Raw genomic sequence first — 13,722 nt, 5'->3', positions numbered from 1 at the left:
GGTCAGCAACCAACAACCGCGACCCCCTGAACCAGCTGTCGGCACACCAGCTCCTCGCGTGTGGTCCCTGCCGCCATCTGTGACCACCAAACCGATTGACTTTGATCCAGATAACCACCCGAAGCTGTCCACTGGAGCCCCTCGCTTTAACGGAGAAAACGTGGTGAGTTGGATCCGAAAGATACAGAAGCACTACAATCACAGCTTTACTCCGCTGAACGACCGTTTATACTTGACATCATTCTTATTTGATGATGCGGCGGAGGAATGGCTGACATATTGGGAGGATAACGTTGTTTCTAAGGACTGGAAGGGCTTTTTGATGGCCGTCGGGAAACGTTTCGACCCCGACTTATATGAGGACTATGTGGGGCACCTGGCCTCCCTGAAGCAGACGTCGTCAGTCGAGGCATATCAAACTGCGTTCGAAGCCACACTACAGAAGGTGAAACATGTGGGGGAGGAAACCCTCACGTCTCTATTCGTTGCAAGCCTTCGCCCATCACTCAAACACGAACTGCTGACGAGACGACCGGCTACGCTTCAGGATGCGTTCGCAATGGCCCAACAGTTAGCAGTTTGCCAGGCCTTTCAGGTCAGCAGAACAATCGACCGAACTGGTCCACTCGGGCAGGGACAGCGGCGCCCGCTAACCGTGACCACCAACCCCAACAGAAACCGGCACGGGAATTACTGCCCCCGTCGGACTTCCCTATAGTCTGGATTTCGGCCGCTGAATGAGCTGAGCGAGCACGAAAGGGCCTATGTTATTATTGCCCAGAGCCTTACACCAGAGCCCAAGTTTGCAGTAAGAAATTTTACTCTTTTATGGGCAGTGACGAGGACAATGACCCAACAGAGACAGATGACTTGGAGTTTGGCGACGACGGAGAGATTTTGGCCATTACAGGGGCCGTGTCCAGTATTCACGTCTTGTACCCAAAGATTAAACCATAATCTATTCGGATGCATGGCCGGATCAACGGCGAGACAGGTTCTATACTAATCGACAGCGGAAGCACGCACAACTTCATCAAACCCGCCGTCGCGGAAAAGCTAAGTCTCCCTCTCCATAACATTACTCCTTTTTGGGTTTTTGAAGGCAATGGTGCCTCTTTGAAATGTACGTTGGCATCACTGGAAACTCCTATTATGTTGCAGGGACACCAGTTTCATATTGACCTCTTCCTCTTGCAAGTGGAGGGTCTGGATGTTATACTAGGGGTCCAATGGCTCCAGGATTTGGGTGATGTGACACAGAATTTTCAGGATTTGACGATGCGCTTTGACTAGGCTGAGCGTCCGATTTTCTTGAAGGGAGAGGGTGCCCTGCCAAAGGAGATCTCATATAACAACTTATTTTCTTTAATTAGCAGCGATCACGACACAGATATGTTTGAGTTGGTCCCGCTCCCACCAGTTGACTCGCCTGAGACCCCGCCCCCCGCTGAGGCAGCATCTGCTGCACTAGACCCAGTGATCGACACTCTTCTGGAAGAATTTGGGTCGGTATTTGAGGTCCCATCTAAACTGCTCCCGCCGTGGAAGTGGGATCATCGGATTCACTTGTCAACAACCACCAAACCTGTGAATGTACGGCCGTATCGATATCCTTATTTCCAGAAAACGAAGATAGAGCGTCTGGTTGTGGAGATGCTCAAACAGGGGGTTATTCAACATAGCACCAGCCCCTTCTCTTCCCCGGTCCTCTTCGTTCGAAAGAAGGATGGCAGTTTCCGCTTCTGTGTGGATTATGGCGCCCTGAACGCCGCCACAACACCTGATCACTTCCCAATTCCGACAGCGGATGAATTATTTGATGAACTCCACGTTGCTCGGATTTTCTCCAAGCTTGATCTCCGCTCCGGTTACCATCAAATCCGGATGCACGTCAGTGACATACACAAAACGGCTTTCCGCACTCATACCGGCCATTTCGAGTTTCTTGTCATGCCTTTTGGCTTGACAAATGCACCATCGACGTTTCAGACAGCTATGAACAGTATTTTTCAGTCTTTCCTGCGACAATTTATGATCGACTTCTTCGACGATATCTTGGTTTATAGCAGTTCCATGGAGGAGCACGGCACCCACCTCCGTCGGGTGCTGGAAATATTGGGGGTAAATGAGTTCTACGTGAAACGCTCCAAGTGTTCCTTTGCAGTACGACAATTGACTATTTGGGGCACATAATCTCAACCGGCGAACTTAGGGCAGATCCAGCGAAACTCGAGGCGATGTCTGCTTGGCCGCTTCCATCCAACGTCAACAACTGCGTGGCTTCTTGGGCCTCACCGGCTATTATCGCAGATTCGTCAAGCATTATTCATTGATCGCGGTGCCGCTTACGGAGCTCCTCAAAAAGGACGCCTTCACTTGGTCCGATGAGACGACCATGAGTTTTTTGGCCCTCTACGCAGCCATGTGTTCAGCCCCGGTCCTCCATCTGCCCAACTTTGTTGTCCCGTTCGTGGTTGAGACCGACGCTTCCGATCTGGGCATTGACGCAGTTTTATTGCAAGATGGTCATCCCATCGCCTACTTTAGCAAGAAATTAGGCCCTCGTCGACGGTTGGCATCTACTTATCATAAGGAACTATATGCCATCATGGAGGCGGTGCAAAAATGGAGGCAATACCTCATTGGTCGGGAATTCGTGATTCAGAGCGACTAACGAAGTTTAAAGGACCTACTCTCTCAGGTCGTGCAGACACCCGACCAACAGTTCTACCTGCGGAAGTTGATGGGTTTTAAATTCACGATCGAGTATAAATCTGGGGCATCAAATCAGGTGGCTGACGCCCTATCCCGACAGCTGGAGTGTCTACGGTTGATGCGGCAACGGTGCTCGCCCTTTCGGCCCGGCCAACGTCGGCCATTCTGGAGGTGATCAGACTAGAGAACTCGACTTTGTCCGACCTATTAGAGCTGCATCAGGCGGTGGTTGATGGAAACGGTCCACCTCATGTGTCAGTCCGCGATGGGTTACTTTTCTTTAAGCATCGGTTGCTTTTGAGCCGAGGGTCGACGACACTCAAGGATATCCTGACCGAATGCCATTCGGCTCCCACGGCGGGGCATCCGGGTGACAAGCGTACGTTTGCACGTGTGGCTAGTTCATTTTATTGGCCAGGTATGCGTTCAGACATTCGCAATTTTGTTGCATCTTGCTTAACTTGCCAGGCGACGAAGTATATCCGTGACAAACCGAATGGGCACATTCAGCCTCTGCCAATTTCGAATTGTGTTTGGGAGGCTGCTTCTTTGGATTTTATCGTCAGCCTTCAGCAATCGCATGGTTTCACTGCAATCATGGTCATTGTGGATCGTTTGTCCAAGTACGCACATTTTGGTCCTCTCAAAACAGGCTTCGACGCTCCGAGAGTGGCGCGGCTATTTGTGGACACGGTTGTGAAATTGCATGGATTCCCTAAGAAACTCTTATCTGATAGGGATGCGATTTTTGTCAGTGACTTCTGGACGGAATTAATCTCCTTGAGTGGGACGAAGCTCCAATTCACTACGGCCTATCATCCATAAACCGATGGACAGTCGGAGGTGACGAATCGGGCTTTGGAGCAATACCTTTGTGCTTACACATTTGAATGCCCACACCGCTGGTCTCAGTTGCTTCCGTGGGCGGAGCTCGCACTGAATTGCTCGGTAAACGTGAGCATTGGTATGACTCTGTATCGGGCTCTATATGGCCGTGAGCCCCCGAATCTGTTTGATACATACTCCCGGCCATCCCACAATGCCACGGTTGTTGAGATCTTGAAGGAGCGAGAGGAGTTGCTTCAGTTGTTGAAAGACCGCATTCGTCGGTCCCAACTGGCAATGGCGAACAACGCCAATCGCCACAAAAAGGATGTCGAGTTCAGCGTTGGGGACAGGGTGCTGCTACGACTTCAGCCGCACCAACAGCATTCTGTAGGGCGCCCAATCTCGGCCAAACTGGGGCACCGTTACTACGGCCCATTTGTGGTTTTGGAGAGAATTGGGAAGGTTGCGTATCGTCTTCAGTCGCCCGCGGATAGTCGGATCCACGATGTATTCCACGTTTCATTACTTCGACCATTCGTCGAGCAGTTGGCGGATTCGCTGCATGTGCTGCCCCCATCTAACTTGTTGAATGGACGCCCTCGGGAGTTCCCAGTTCGGGCTTCTGCTGCTCGAACAGTGCTGGTGCATGGCCTCTCCCAAGACCAGTGGTTGGTGCATTGGTCGTCCGACGCGAAGGCGGTACCCTCTTGGGAGCCCGTTGTTAGCTTGATGCATGATTATTCACACTTGCACCTCGAGGACAAGGTGGCTCCTTTGGGGGAGGGAGTTGATAGGGCCTCAACGATACATGACGAGATGGATGAGACAAGGGCCGAGACAATCCGACCAAAGGAGAAACGTCAAGGCCCAACGCAAGAGATCAAACAATGAAGGCCGAAGAGAGCCTCAAAGAAGCCAGCCCGTTTCGTGGATGAATAGTCCCCTTCCATAAAATGTCGTTTATTTCCTTTCTTATTTTAATGTCAGAATATTTATTTTGATGATATCTTGCTCACCAAGCAAGATATCTTTGAGTCTTTTATTTTGATCCTCGGGTGTTCTTGTCGGTTCTTTCCCGAGACGAACTAGGTTAGGTCGAACCGTCTAGGGTTGAGGATTCTATAAATACTAGAATTCCATTAGATTTTATGCATTGAGAAATAAGAACAAACCCTTTTTCTCATTCTTGGTTCTCGACAAACTCTAGCACTCAAACTAGGGTTCCAATTTCTTCGATTCAACACAGTCACGAGTGCTCTTAGTCCGATAGGCGATCCAAAGCCTATCAGAGTAGCCCCATGAAATGGACACGGACCAATTGCTCTCCCTATTGTAGCAAATGGTCTGCTGCAGCATACAGGATTGGTCAGCCGTAGCTGCCTCCATGAGGTGGCGTATCGACTGTTGATGCTCCATGCCCGGGAATATTGGTTCTACCAAGTCTATATGATGTAGTGAGAGTAGTGGAAATTTTGGATGTGAGGATAATAATCCAGAGAGGTCGCCGCGTAAATCGATCTGCCAAAAGGATATTAAAGTGCTATAAATAAGATATTAGAGTGCTATAAATATATTGTACAACATATTAATAATAATGCCTGATGAAATCCTTTGAGAGGAGTTAGATTGACACCAATATCAGCAATACAATACATAGTATGAGTATCAGATGTGAAGAATTGAGTATATCGTCTTAGACAATTCTCCATATCACTTGCAAGAGCTTTTGCAAGAGGATAGCTTAAAATAAATTCTGATTGCCCCCCAATATAGTAGTACTTCCGATGATCGAATCCTCTAAGAACGTCGATCATATTCTCCACGAAAAAAATAGAGTCGTCGTCCCCCATCACGATCCACCTAATGTTCGCATCGCGCATCTCCCGCACCACCTCCATGATCCCGTGGACCATGCGGATAGTTTTTGGGAGCCGTGCCTTGGTCTCTTGCTATAACTTCGTTAGATTGTCCGAGACCCTAAAGGGGGGCAAGGCGTCGGACCAAGGCATAAGGTCTCCTGTTGGAGCCTCGTCCATGTACAAAACTCCACGTGTCACATTAGGCCTCCACCATGACTCTATGTACTCTTTCCTATAATGCAATGTCTTCTTGGACCCTATGAGACCGAAAATGACGTGGTTGAAATTTGTCTGGGGCTCTGCCATAGGAACAAAGAATTTGGATGTGTGGTAGTCATTTGGAAGATAAACAAAAATTAAATATGTAAAAAGGCCAAAAATGAAGAGGAGATTGCGCACATTTTTTACACCTAAGCTCAGCACTGGTAATGAGAAACTCATTGATTTAAAAAATACGACACTTGAATGTAGGGCAATCCATTTAAATAGTACTAGTAGTAATTACCAGTGTTCCACACAAGCTCCTTTAATTTTATTAATTTTTTTTCCAAACTGTTTCATATTTCATTATATAAATAATAATCATATATGGGCATAACACAATTAAGTATAGAAAAATTACTAACAAATCTATTAATTTGGTAATAAATCAATGCACATGTGCATGTGCATGTTTATGATCATATACTATCTAAATTGAAAATTGGAGTCCGTATAATAGTAATAAATGTGCATAACAAAAAGTTAAGTATAGAAGAATAAGTATATTAGTAAAATTTTGTAATTTTTGAAATAAGTCAATATCAAATTTTATGTTTCATACCTTTCACATTTCATATATGTACATTTATTATAAATCATAGATCTATTTAGAGAATATCATCACAATTTTTAATATAAGATACGCAGTAGTCTATAATACATTTATTATAGCTAGTACTCCATATCATTGTCCCTCCATTCCAATTATCAATCATAACTTAATCAATAGTAGATAGGTATTAGTTGGCGAAACGGGTTACCCACTGATACCCGTACCCGACAAGTCGGGTACCCATACCCGGTTTCAGTCAAATTTGTTGTCCCAATACCCGCCCCGTACTCAATCCGAAAATAAATTTATAAGAGAATAAATTTTCAGTACATAAAATATTTGTTACTAATTAGCTAAAATAAAAAAATTGAAAACCCTAATAACTGACAATGTTTTTTCTAATTTCCTGTATTAATTTTGATGGTAAGCTTTGAATAGAGTAGGAATAAAAGTGAGGGGAACTCTATAGTTAGTTCTGGTGAGTTTTCAACTGCATATTCATTGGAATATAAAAATGTTTCAAAAAGAACTCTTAGATTCTATAAAGTATTAAATGATTGTATATTGCTAATAATATCGGGTATCATCGGGACTAATGGGTATACCCGCTACCTGCGAAACTCTATAACACACTACCCGATCCCACCCCATTTCCCGTTATCGCCGAGTAGCGGGTACCCAATACCCGGCGGGTAACGGGTCGAAATGGGAATTACCCATTACCCACTACCCATTTTGCCACCCCTAGGTATTACATTCAACTATATCTTTCCACTCACGTTCTATTATAAAATTAATTAGTATATAAAAGTGGGACACATTCAATTATATTTGTCTAACTCACTTTTCTATATATTTTTAAAACTAGCACCGAACTCAAATGAGACTCCTATTCGCATATAGTTTTTAGTCGCATATGGGATTGGAAACATTGGCTAGCTACCACGGTTTAAGGTCGGCGACGGGGCCCGCGGTCCAGTTCAAGAAGGGCTCCCCGGGCTTCAAGAAGGCGTCGTCACGGTGGGGCAGCTTACGAGCAAGTCCATTCAAGATCTGATGGAAAGCATCTCCCGGCTGAGCAGGCTGCGGGAACAACATGGCCTGTTTCATGGATGGATTGGCGAGCAGCCGCTGTTTCCTCAATATCACATCAATGGGGATTGAGGTGAGGATCGTGTCGAGCTTAGGTACGTCTCTCTCGTGGACGAAGACTCCGATGTCCTCCCACGGGATGGCGTCCGCGAAGGGGAGGACAATGTGGTCCGCGATGATGACAGGGATGCACCCGAAGACCACGGCCTCCACGAGGCGCGGGCTCCAGGGCGCCCACCCGAGAGGGCAGAGGCAGAAGATGGCTCGCTGCATGTCCTCGTAGTAGGTGGGAGTGTGCTCTGTTGAGATGTCGAACAGAGGGTTGTTTTTGAAGTTCTCCCACACCGAAGCTCGCGCCCCTCGTGCGTAGTATCCGCCTTGGGGGTCGTTCCCAACGTCGTAAAACAAACCACGGAAGTAGACGAAGATGGCTCGAGGAGTGATGGGAGGGATCACATGGGTTTGCATTTTTTGCGGAGGAGCGTAGGGTGGGATCGTGATCGAGCCCTCCCTTTGGCACACGTGGTTCCGTTGTCCAAACGTCTGAACCAACGTGGCACGCTCTAGCAACGGAAGAATCCCCCTCTCCACCGCTATGTCCTCCTGTAATCATCAGGACAGGACAGTTAGTTACTATAAGGGTTCAGCGATGCACACTCAAATTCTATATTAGTATAATAATACCCAATTTGGGACCAATAAAGCAGATGTTGCACTTATATATTGTTTGCAGGTACTATTATCTTACTTGATAATGGAAGCAGGCACCGAAGTCGTGGGGCACGATGAAGAAGTGGTCGGCGCCTTGGGTCCGGTTCCAGTAAGGCGAGGTGGTGGAAATGAGTTGGATGGCGCTCCTCATGACGCGGGGAGACTTGAAGGGCAAGGGGAGACCGTCTCTGGTGAGGTCGCAGGTGGTGTAGACGGGGACGTAGAACCAATCGGCTTCTTGGGGATTGAGAGTGCGGACGGGGCTGGATAAGAGGAAACGGTGCATGTATATCTCAGCTGCAAACATATGGTGGAGGCATCTCTCCTCCTTTTCTACCATCTTCTTGTTGTATTTGCTAGGGAGTTTGTACACGAACACTTTTAGCCTTCCCACTGGATCATCTTCCAACACATCACCAGCACTTCCTGACATTGGCATATTTTTAAATATGTCATACATCAATCTTTGTCATTTGGATACGATACAAAACGACGTCTTTTGGTGATGCTGAAAACAGATTCTTACCAGAGATTCTCTCGCTTTTCTTGAGCTTGAAAGTTTCAGCCCTCAAAGAAGATCCAAGAAAGAAACACATTATCAAAGCCCATCTCAGATTCCTCATTTCTGAATCAACAACAGCTGAAATGTGATACCTTTTCTGCACCAAGAAACGGAAAGTAGGGATTTAATCAGCAATTTATAAATGCCATTAATGAGTGATAAAAGGAGGGAGCTTTTGTTATAGTTAGGATGTCTCTACAAGAAACACTTTTCTTTCTGACTTTACAATAAAATTGAAATCTTGATTCATGTGTTTTTTCGTTGAACATTTATAACTATGATGAGCGTAATCAATTTAGAAACAACTTTCACGAATTAAGAAGTTTGTCACAACTTTCACGAATTAAGAAGTTACTTGCAGTACATTTATAACTATAAATTTTTGCATCTGTAAAAATAAAATGTCTATATCAAGAAATAAAAAGAGTACCAAGTACAAATCATCATATGAGGATAATTAAGCTAATTTTTACCAACTCTTTTAATGGAAAAGTTTTGTGGATTGCATGTCTCATAGACATTAAGTTCCATTCAATAGTTTGATCGATGATTTAACAAAAAATAAGTTTGCAGTTGGTGTCTCACAAACTTGAACTTAATATTAGCCGTTTTTAGGGTTATTGTGGCAACATTTAAGTGTCGTTCAGTTACTATGTCTAATTATTATATAATCTTGCAAGGTAGTAGTGAACACCATTTATTTTGGGTCAAGAGTCATTTAAATCACTAATTTGGTCAAATTATGGTTTGTCTCGTGAACTTTGAAATTGGAACATTAAATCAAAAGTTTCAATTTTCCTAATTGTCTCATCCATGCACCAAATATCGCCTTTTAACGATATTAAAAACGATGTGATTATTAAAATAAGTTTTTTTTCTTTTATATACCTATATTTTCTCTTCTTATTTTATCGAAATATTGTCGCTTTTAATATCACAAAAAGATGTCAATTTGTACATGGATTGGACAATTGAGAAAAATTGAAATTTCGTAATTTAATATTCCAATTTTGAAATTCATGGGACAAATCAGAATTTGATCAAACTTAGTTTTTAAAATATTATTCATTTATTTTATTCCTTAATCTGTATGCTCATATGAAATGCACCGACATTAGCGGAATTGAGGAAGTATTAGTTTCTCGATGACCATCTCTTCTAAGTTTTGAAGTTGTCAATTTACATAATTCCCTGAGCAGCATGATTCAATAATTTGTCGTCGTGGCTTCACCTGCCAAATGAAACTTCTTCATGAACTAAAATAGAAAATTATCTAAACTTTTATAAAGAAATGGAAAGTTTCCTACCTTTATGGCCATATATATATATATATATATATATATATATATATATATATATATATATATATATATATATATATATATATCTATATATATATATATATCTATATATATATATATATATATATATATTAAGATCAAGCTCAAGGTCACGAATCTGTTGTCTTTACCCTTCTGCTTACTTTGAATCCCCACATAATCTGGATTTAAATTTTAAACTGTGTTATATTCACAAAAGCTAATCAAATGAGTCCATTCGATTTGGAATAAATCTAATACTACGAGTTAGTTAATTTATTTTATGTTGTAAATTTTGGTTATGATCCTAATTTTTCCATACATTTTATCATGGATTTCAAGCTAAATTGATATCTCTAGCACCTTAACATACTTTTATGAAATATTATAAAATTTAAATATTCTTATAAAACATTAATTGAACTTCTGTATCTTCACTGGCTAATAATTCATATTTAGTTTTTTATTTATAAAATAATAAATTAATTAATTTTAGTTTAACTCTTTTCGTCTCCAAGGCGTCTTTTGTTTTATGGCTCGTGCTTTAAGAAATGTGAAAACATATGAATTAAAAAATTAGCGAAATGTAAGACTCATTTTTACTAATGTTATGATGAGATATAAGTAGAATGAGTTAACGAAATGTGATGCCTAGTGGAAACATTTTACTCTCCCAATTGTATAGAGGAGAAAAATGAAGAGATGCAAAGCAATGGTGACGAGGAAAAGAAGAAGGTTCATCAATTGAGAGAGTTAGCTGCAAAGCATGATCCAGCTTGCAAGGTATGTAGTACAGCATGCTCCAAACACACACACAGCATGAGATAATGAAAAGTGGAATTATGCAGGAAGTAGATGAAGCGACACTGAGAAAATTTCTTCGTGCTCGTGATCTTGACATCGAGAAGGCTTCCGTGATGCTGATCAAGTACATGGCATGGAGGCGAAAATTCGTCCCAAGGGGCTCGATTTCGGCATCTGAGGCTCCCAATCACATAGCACACAACAAGGTGTTTATGCAAGGCACGGATAAGAGAGGCTGTCCCGTTGCACTCGTTTTCGGTGCTAAGCATTTTCCCAGCAAAGGAACCTATGAAGAACTCAAACGTTAGTACTATACTTACATATATATTCTGGTTTTTGCAACATTTTATGAATTAGTATGTTTTAATTGTTTTTTCAGGTTATGCAGTGTTTGGTTTGGATAAGATATGCTCGAGGTAAAAGGAATCTAGTCCTGCTACATTTTTTGTGACATTTGGAAATTTCTATAGCATTTTCTATGTACTGATTTAGTTTGGATTTTCTTGATGCAAGAATTCCTTATGGAGAGGAGAAGTTCACAATAATTGTGGATCTTGAAGGATTTGGCTACTTCAACAGCGTTGTTCGAGGGTATATTGCAGTTCTCTCCATTTTACAGGTGCGAGAAAACCACCATCGCCATGATAAGTTCGAGTTACATTGACATCCCTACTAACTGTTTTGATCGGTGTGTGATAGGATTATTACCCGGAAAGACTCAAGAAACTATTCTTTGTTCACGTATCGTACGTATTCATGACAGCGTGGAAGCTTGTGTACCCATTTGTTGACAAAAATACCAGAAAAAGGTCATTTTCGACTTCACATAAGCTTTGATTGGAATTATAATATGCTTCATTTTTGAAGAAATATATCTGAGAGAGAGAGTTCTTAGTATCTGGAGCAGTAATGCTGTACTCCTTAATCTTCGGACATAGCTCCTCTGCAGAGAAATCATCCAAAACAGCGAGAATGTGTCTGAGTTCAGCTGCCTTCTCTGCGCTAAGTTCATGGTCTTTCTCTAGCTTGTCTTTGCAGAGCAAATGATCTGCTCGGTGACAGGCTCCTGTCTTTTCATCCTTGACCTTAAGGTCAGTGAACTTTTCGACATAAAGCATGGAAATAGAAAATCTTAATATACAAATGCAACCAGTAATCTAACAAACATACAAAAAGTTTAAGGATCTAATTATATCTCGATTTTTAACCGCCGGTCCTTGCAGTCATCATATACACTGTTAACATCTTTTAGTCAATAAAATAACTACTGTAGAAAATTATTTATCTCAACTGAAGTGAAATCCAAATCAACATTGCAAAGGAATTGGTTGTAACATCTCCATAGTCCATACTAAACCAACATAAAATGACAATCACGTGGTCATGGAAGGAAAACTGAAACAATCTTAAACCATCAAATCAAACCATATCAAACTTCCTATCCTTCGACTATGACACAAACCAAAGTATATGGAAAAATGGGAAGTGAGCTGACCTGGCGCCAAAAGGCAAGGATGTTGGCCTTGACAGCACAACCAGGTGGGCCATAATCGTAAAGTCCAGCAACACCACCGTAGATTTTGTAGGAAGGGATATAAAACAAACGGCGCTCTAGTGTGTTAACAACAGCTTGCCTGAATGCCTCTCGGTTCTGGGATTCTTGCACGGCATTTCAGATTTTCAGCATACAATAATAAGAATAAGATCTGAATCCACCAGTTTCCATCAAGAAAGATAGTTCTTCACAAGAATAGGATTAAACGGAGTTATGCAATCATTATTCAAATTCTAACCAAACTAAGACAGACATATCAACCTCAAAATATAACAACTGAAGTCGCAGAGGATGACTAATTAATCATGTAATTCATGATAAATCAACATCCAATTTTGCATTTGACAAGCTATAAAAATTGAGTCTTGATTAGCAAAACACTCTCCTTTTCCCATACTCCACTAGAAAGTGTACATAAGCAAGAAAATGGCTAAAAATCTCCCAGAGGTACAATAACCTTAAACCCCACAAAAATTTACAAATTGAGTAAAATGGGAAGCAAATAACCTGTTCTAGAACAGGGGGTTTGTGTTGAAAACACGGTTGAATAAGCATTGTAGGTGAAAAAAACAGCACCACTCCGACGAGATGGCGGCCACAGAGAAAATGCTCTCCTCTTCAAGACTTCCATTAACGACGATTTTCACAACACTTTGCACTAGCATTGCAGTGGTCGAAGCTGATTTTTTTCTGCTATATCGTTGAATTATATTGTTCCATATATATTTTCACTTTTATTTTAGGGGAATTTTATTTTTGGCAAGGAGAAAATTTGTTTTGGGCCCAAAGGAGATATAAAGTAGGACTAGTCCGGTTTTCGGCAGTTAATATTTATATTTCCGCATGTGCAAAATTACAAATACAATTAACTTTTCCCTACAAAAATTGAAAATAATGTAGAAGCAAATGAAAATCGACTAATAAAGTGGTTTCTATTTTATTTTTTTTTTGGTACCTTATATTGTAAAATAACACAATAGATAAATCTGTCTTGATTTTTGTTGCTTCCATACTTGTAGAAAAGAGGGAGAAGAAGTACATAGTCTATGAATATCAGTCTCCATATTATCAAAGCGTCTTCATCTTCACAAATCAAAGACATAAATTGAATACCAGATGTATTTGCAATCGTTCTTTGTTTTATTACTACTAGGTGGTTGTGATCTATGGAAAACTAAATATGGAGTAATACAATACTGAGAGCATATTTAAGTTATTGTTAGTTTATTTTTAGATCATTTTAATAAAGATGACCTAAAAATAACATCAAACTCGGATTTTATAAAATGACATAAAATTGATTAATAATGACCTTTTGTGTTTTTGACTAATTGTTGACCATCAGATCGTCTAATCTTAGAGCCACAATTTAGACTGCATTTTTGTACTAAGATGCATTTTTGTTTTGAACAAGTATCCTTAATTTACTAATTGAGTACCAACTTATGTTGTTACCAGACATG

General features: G+C 41.6%; 4 protein-coding genes across 6 annotated transcripts; 1 reads left to right on the top strand and 3 right to left on the bottom strand.

Moving 5' to 3' along the window:
- Positions 1 to 4,758: 4,758 nt before the first annotated feature.
- Positions 4,759 to 5,456, bottom strand: LOC121749169. Its single transcript, XM_042143761.1, has 2 exons — positions 5,142 to 5,456; positions 4,759 to 5,061 (listed from the first exon to the last, which is right to left on the bottom strand). Exons 1-2 carry the CDS (start codon positions 5,454 to 5,456, stop codon positions 4,759 to 4,761), a joined length of 618 nt encoding a protein of 205 aa, XP_041999695.1.
- Positions 5,457 to 7,155: 1,699 nt separating this feature from the next.
- Positions 7,156 to 8,671, bottom strand: LOC121747498 (probable beta-1,4-xylosyltransferase IRX10L). Its single transcript, XM_042141544.1, has 3 exons — positions 8,546 to 8,671; positions 8,057 to 8,445; positions 7,156 to 7,911 (listed from the first exon to the last, which is right to left on the bottom strand). The coding sequence occupies exons 1-3, from the start codon at positions 8,640 to 8,642 to the stop codon at positions 7,156 to 7,158; spliced, it is 1,242 nt and encodes a 413-aa protein (XP_041997478.1). The 5' UTR covers positions 8,643 to 8,671.
- Positions 8,672 to 10,630: 1,959 nt separating this feature from the next.
- Positions 10,631 to 11,541, top strand: LOC121747380 (phosphatidylinositol transfer protein 3-like). The gene is made up of 4 exons (XM_042141414.1): positions 10,631 to 11,007; positions 11,084 to 11,120; positions 11,218 to 11,323; positions 11,404 to 11,541. The coding sequence occupies exons 1-4, from the start codon at positions 10,698 to 10,700 to the stop codon at positions 11,539 to 11,541; spliced, it is 591 nt and encodes a 196-aa protein (XP_041997348.1). The 5' UTR covers positions 10,631 to 10,697.
- On the bottom strand, positions 11,518 to 13,093 carry LOC121747379 (glycine--tRNA ligase, mitochondrial 1-like). Of its 3 annotated transcripts, none has more exons than XM_042141413.1 (3): positions 12,767 to 13,093; positions 12,200 to 12,363; positions 11,518 to 11,939 (listed from the first exon to the last, which is right to left on the bottom strand). In XM_042141413.1, the coding sequence occupies exons 1-3, from the start codon at positions 12,888 to 12,890 to the stop codon at positions 11,931 to 11,933; spliced, it is 297 nt and encodes a 98-aa protein (XP_041997347.1). In that variant the 5' UTR covers positions 12,891 to 13,093; the 3' UTR covers positions 11,518 to 11,930. The 3 variants fall into 3 exon arrangements, 2 of the variants coding, with proteins under 2 accessions (XP_041997347.1, XP_041997346.1); XM_042141412.1 differs by having other exon boundaries at positions 11,518 to 11,770; XR_006039196.1 differs by having other exon boundaries at positions 11,518 to 12,355.
- Between the last annotated feature and the right edge of the window lie 629 nt (positions 13,094 to 13,722).

This window comes from Salvia splendens, chromosome 9 (assembly GCF_004379255.2).
Source record: "Salvia splendens isolate huo1 chromosome 9, SspV2, whole genome shotgun sequence".
NCBI lineage: Eukaryota > Viridiplantae > Streptophyta > Magnoliopsida > Lamiales > Lamiaceae > Salvia > Salvia splendens.
The sequence above is the reverse complement of the archived record's forward strand: the minus strand, read 5'-3'. Positions and strand labels throughout refer to the sequence as shown.

Coding starts and splice junctions, on each gene's coding strand:
- LOC121749169 (XM_042143761.1), bottom strand. CDS start 5,456: ATGGTCCACGGGATCATGGAGGTGGTGCGGGAGATGCGCGATGCGAAC. Junction 5,062..5,141: donor CTCTCAAAGGATTTCATCAG/GCATTATTATTA, acceptor TCCTTTTGGCAG/ATCGATTTACGCGGCGACCT.
- LOC121747498 (XM_042141544.1), bottom strand. CDS start 8,642: ATGAGGAATCTGAGATGGGCTTTGATAATGTGTTTCTTTCTTGGATCT. Junction 8,446..8,545: donor GAAAAGCGAGAGAATCTCTG/GTAAGAATCTGT, acceptor TGCCAATGTCAG/GAAGTGCTGGTGATGTGTTG. Junction 7,912..8,056: donor GTGCCTGCTTCCATTATCAA/GTAAGATAATAG, acceptor TGATGATTACAG/GAGGACATAGCGGTGGAGAG.
- LOC121747380 (XM_042141414.1), top strand. CDS start 10,698: ATGCTCCAAACACACACACAGCATGAGATAATGAAAAGTGGAATTATG. Junction 11,008..11,083: donor AACCTATGAAGAACTCAAAC/GTTAGTACTATA, acceptor TTGTTTTTTCAG/GTTATGCAGTGTTTGGTTTG. Junction 11,121..11,217: donor TTGGATAAGATATGCTCGAG/GTAAAAGGAATC, acceptor TCTTGATGCAAG/AATTCCTTATGGAGAGGAGA.
- LOC121747379 (XM_042141412.1), bottom strand. CDS start 12,890: ATGGAAGTCTTGAAGAGGAGAGCATTTTCTCTGTGGCCGCCATCTCGT. Junction 12,364..12,766: donor AACCCCCTGTTCTAGAACAG/GTTATTTGCTTC, acceptor ATGCCGTGCAAG/AATCCCAGAACCGAGAGGCA. Junction 11,771..12,199: donor TCCTTGCCTTTTGGCGCCAG/GTCAGCTCACTT, acceptor ATGAAAAGACAG/GAGCCTGTCACCGAGCAGAT.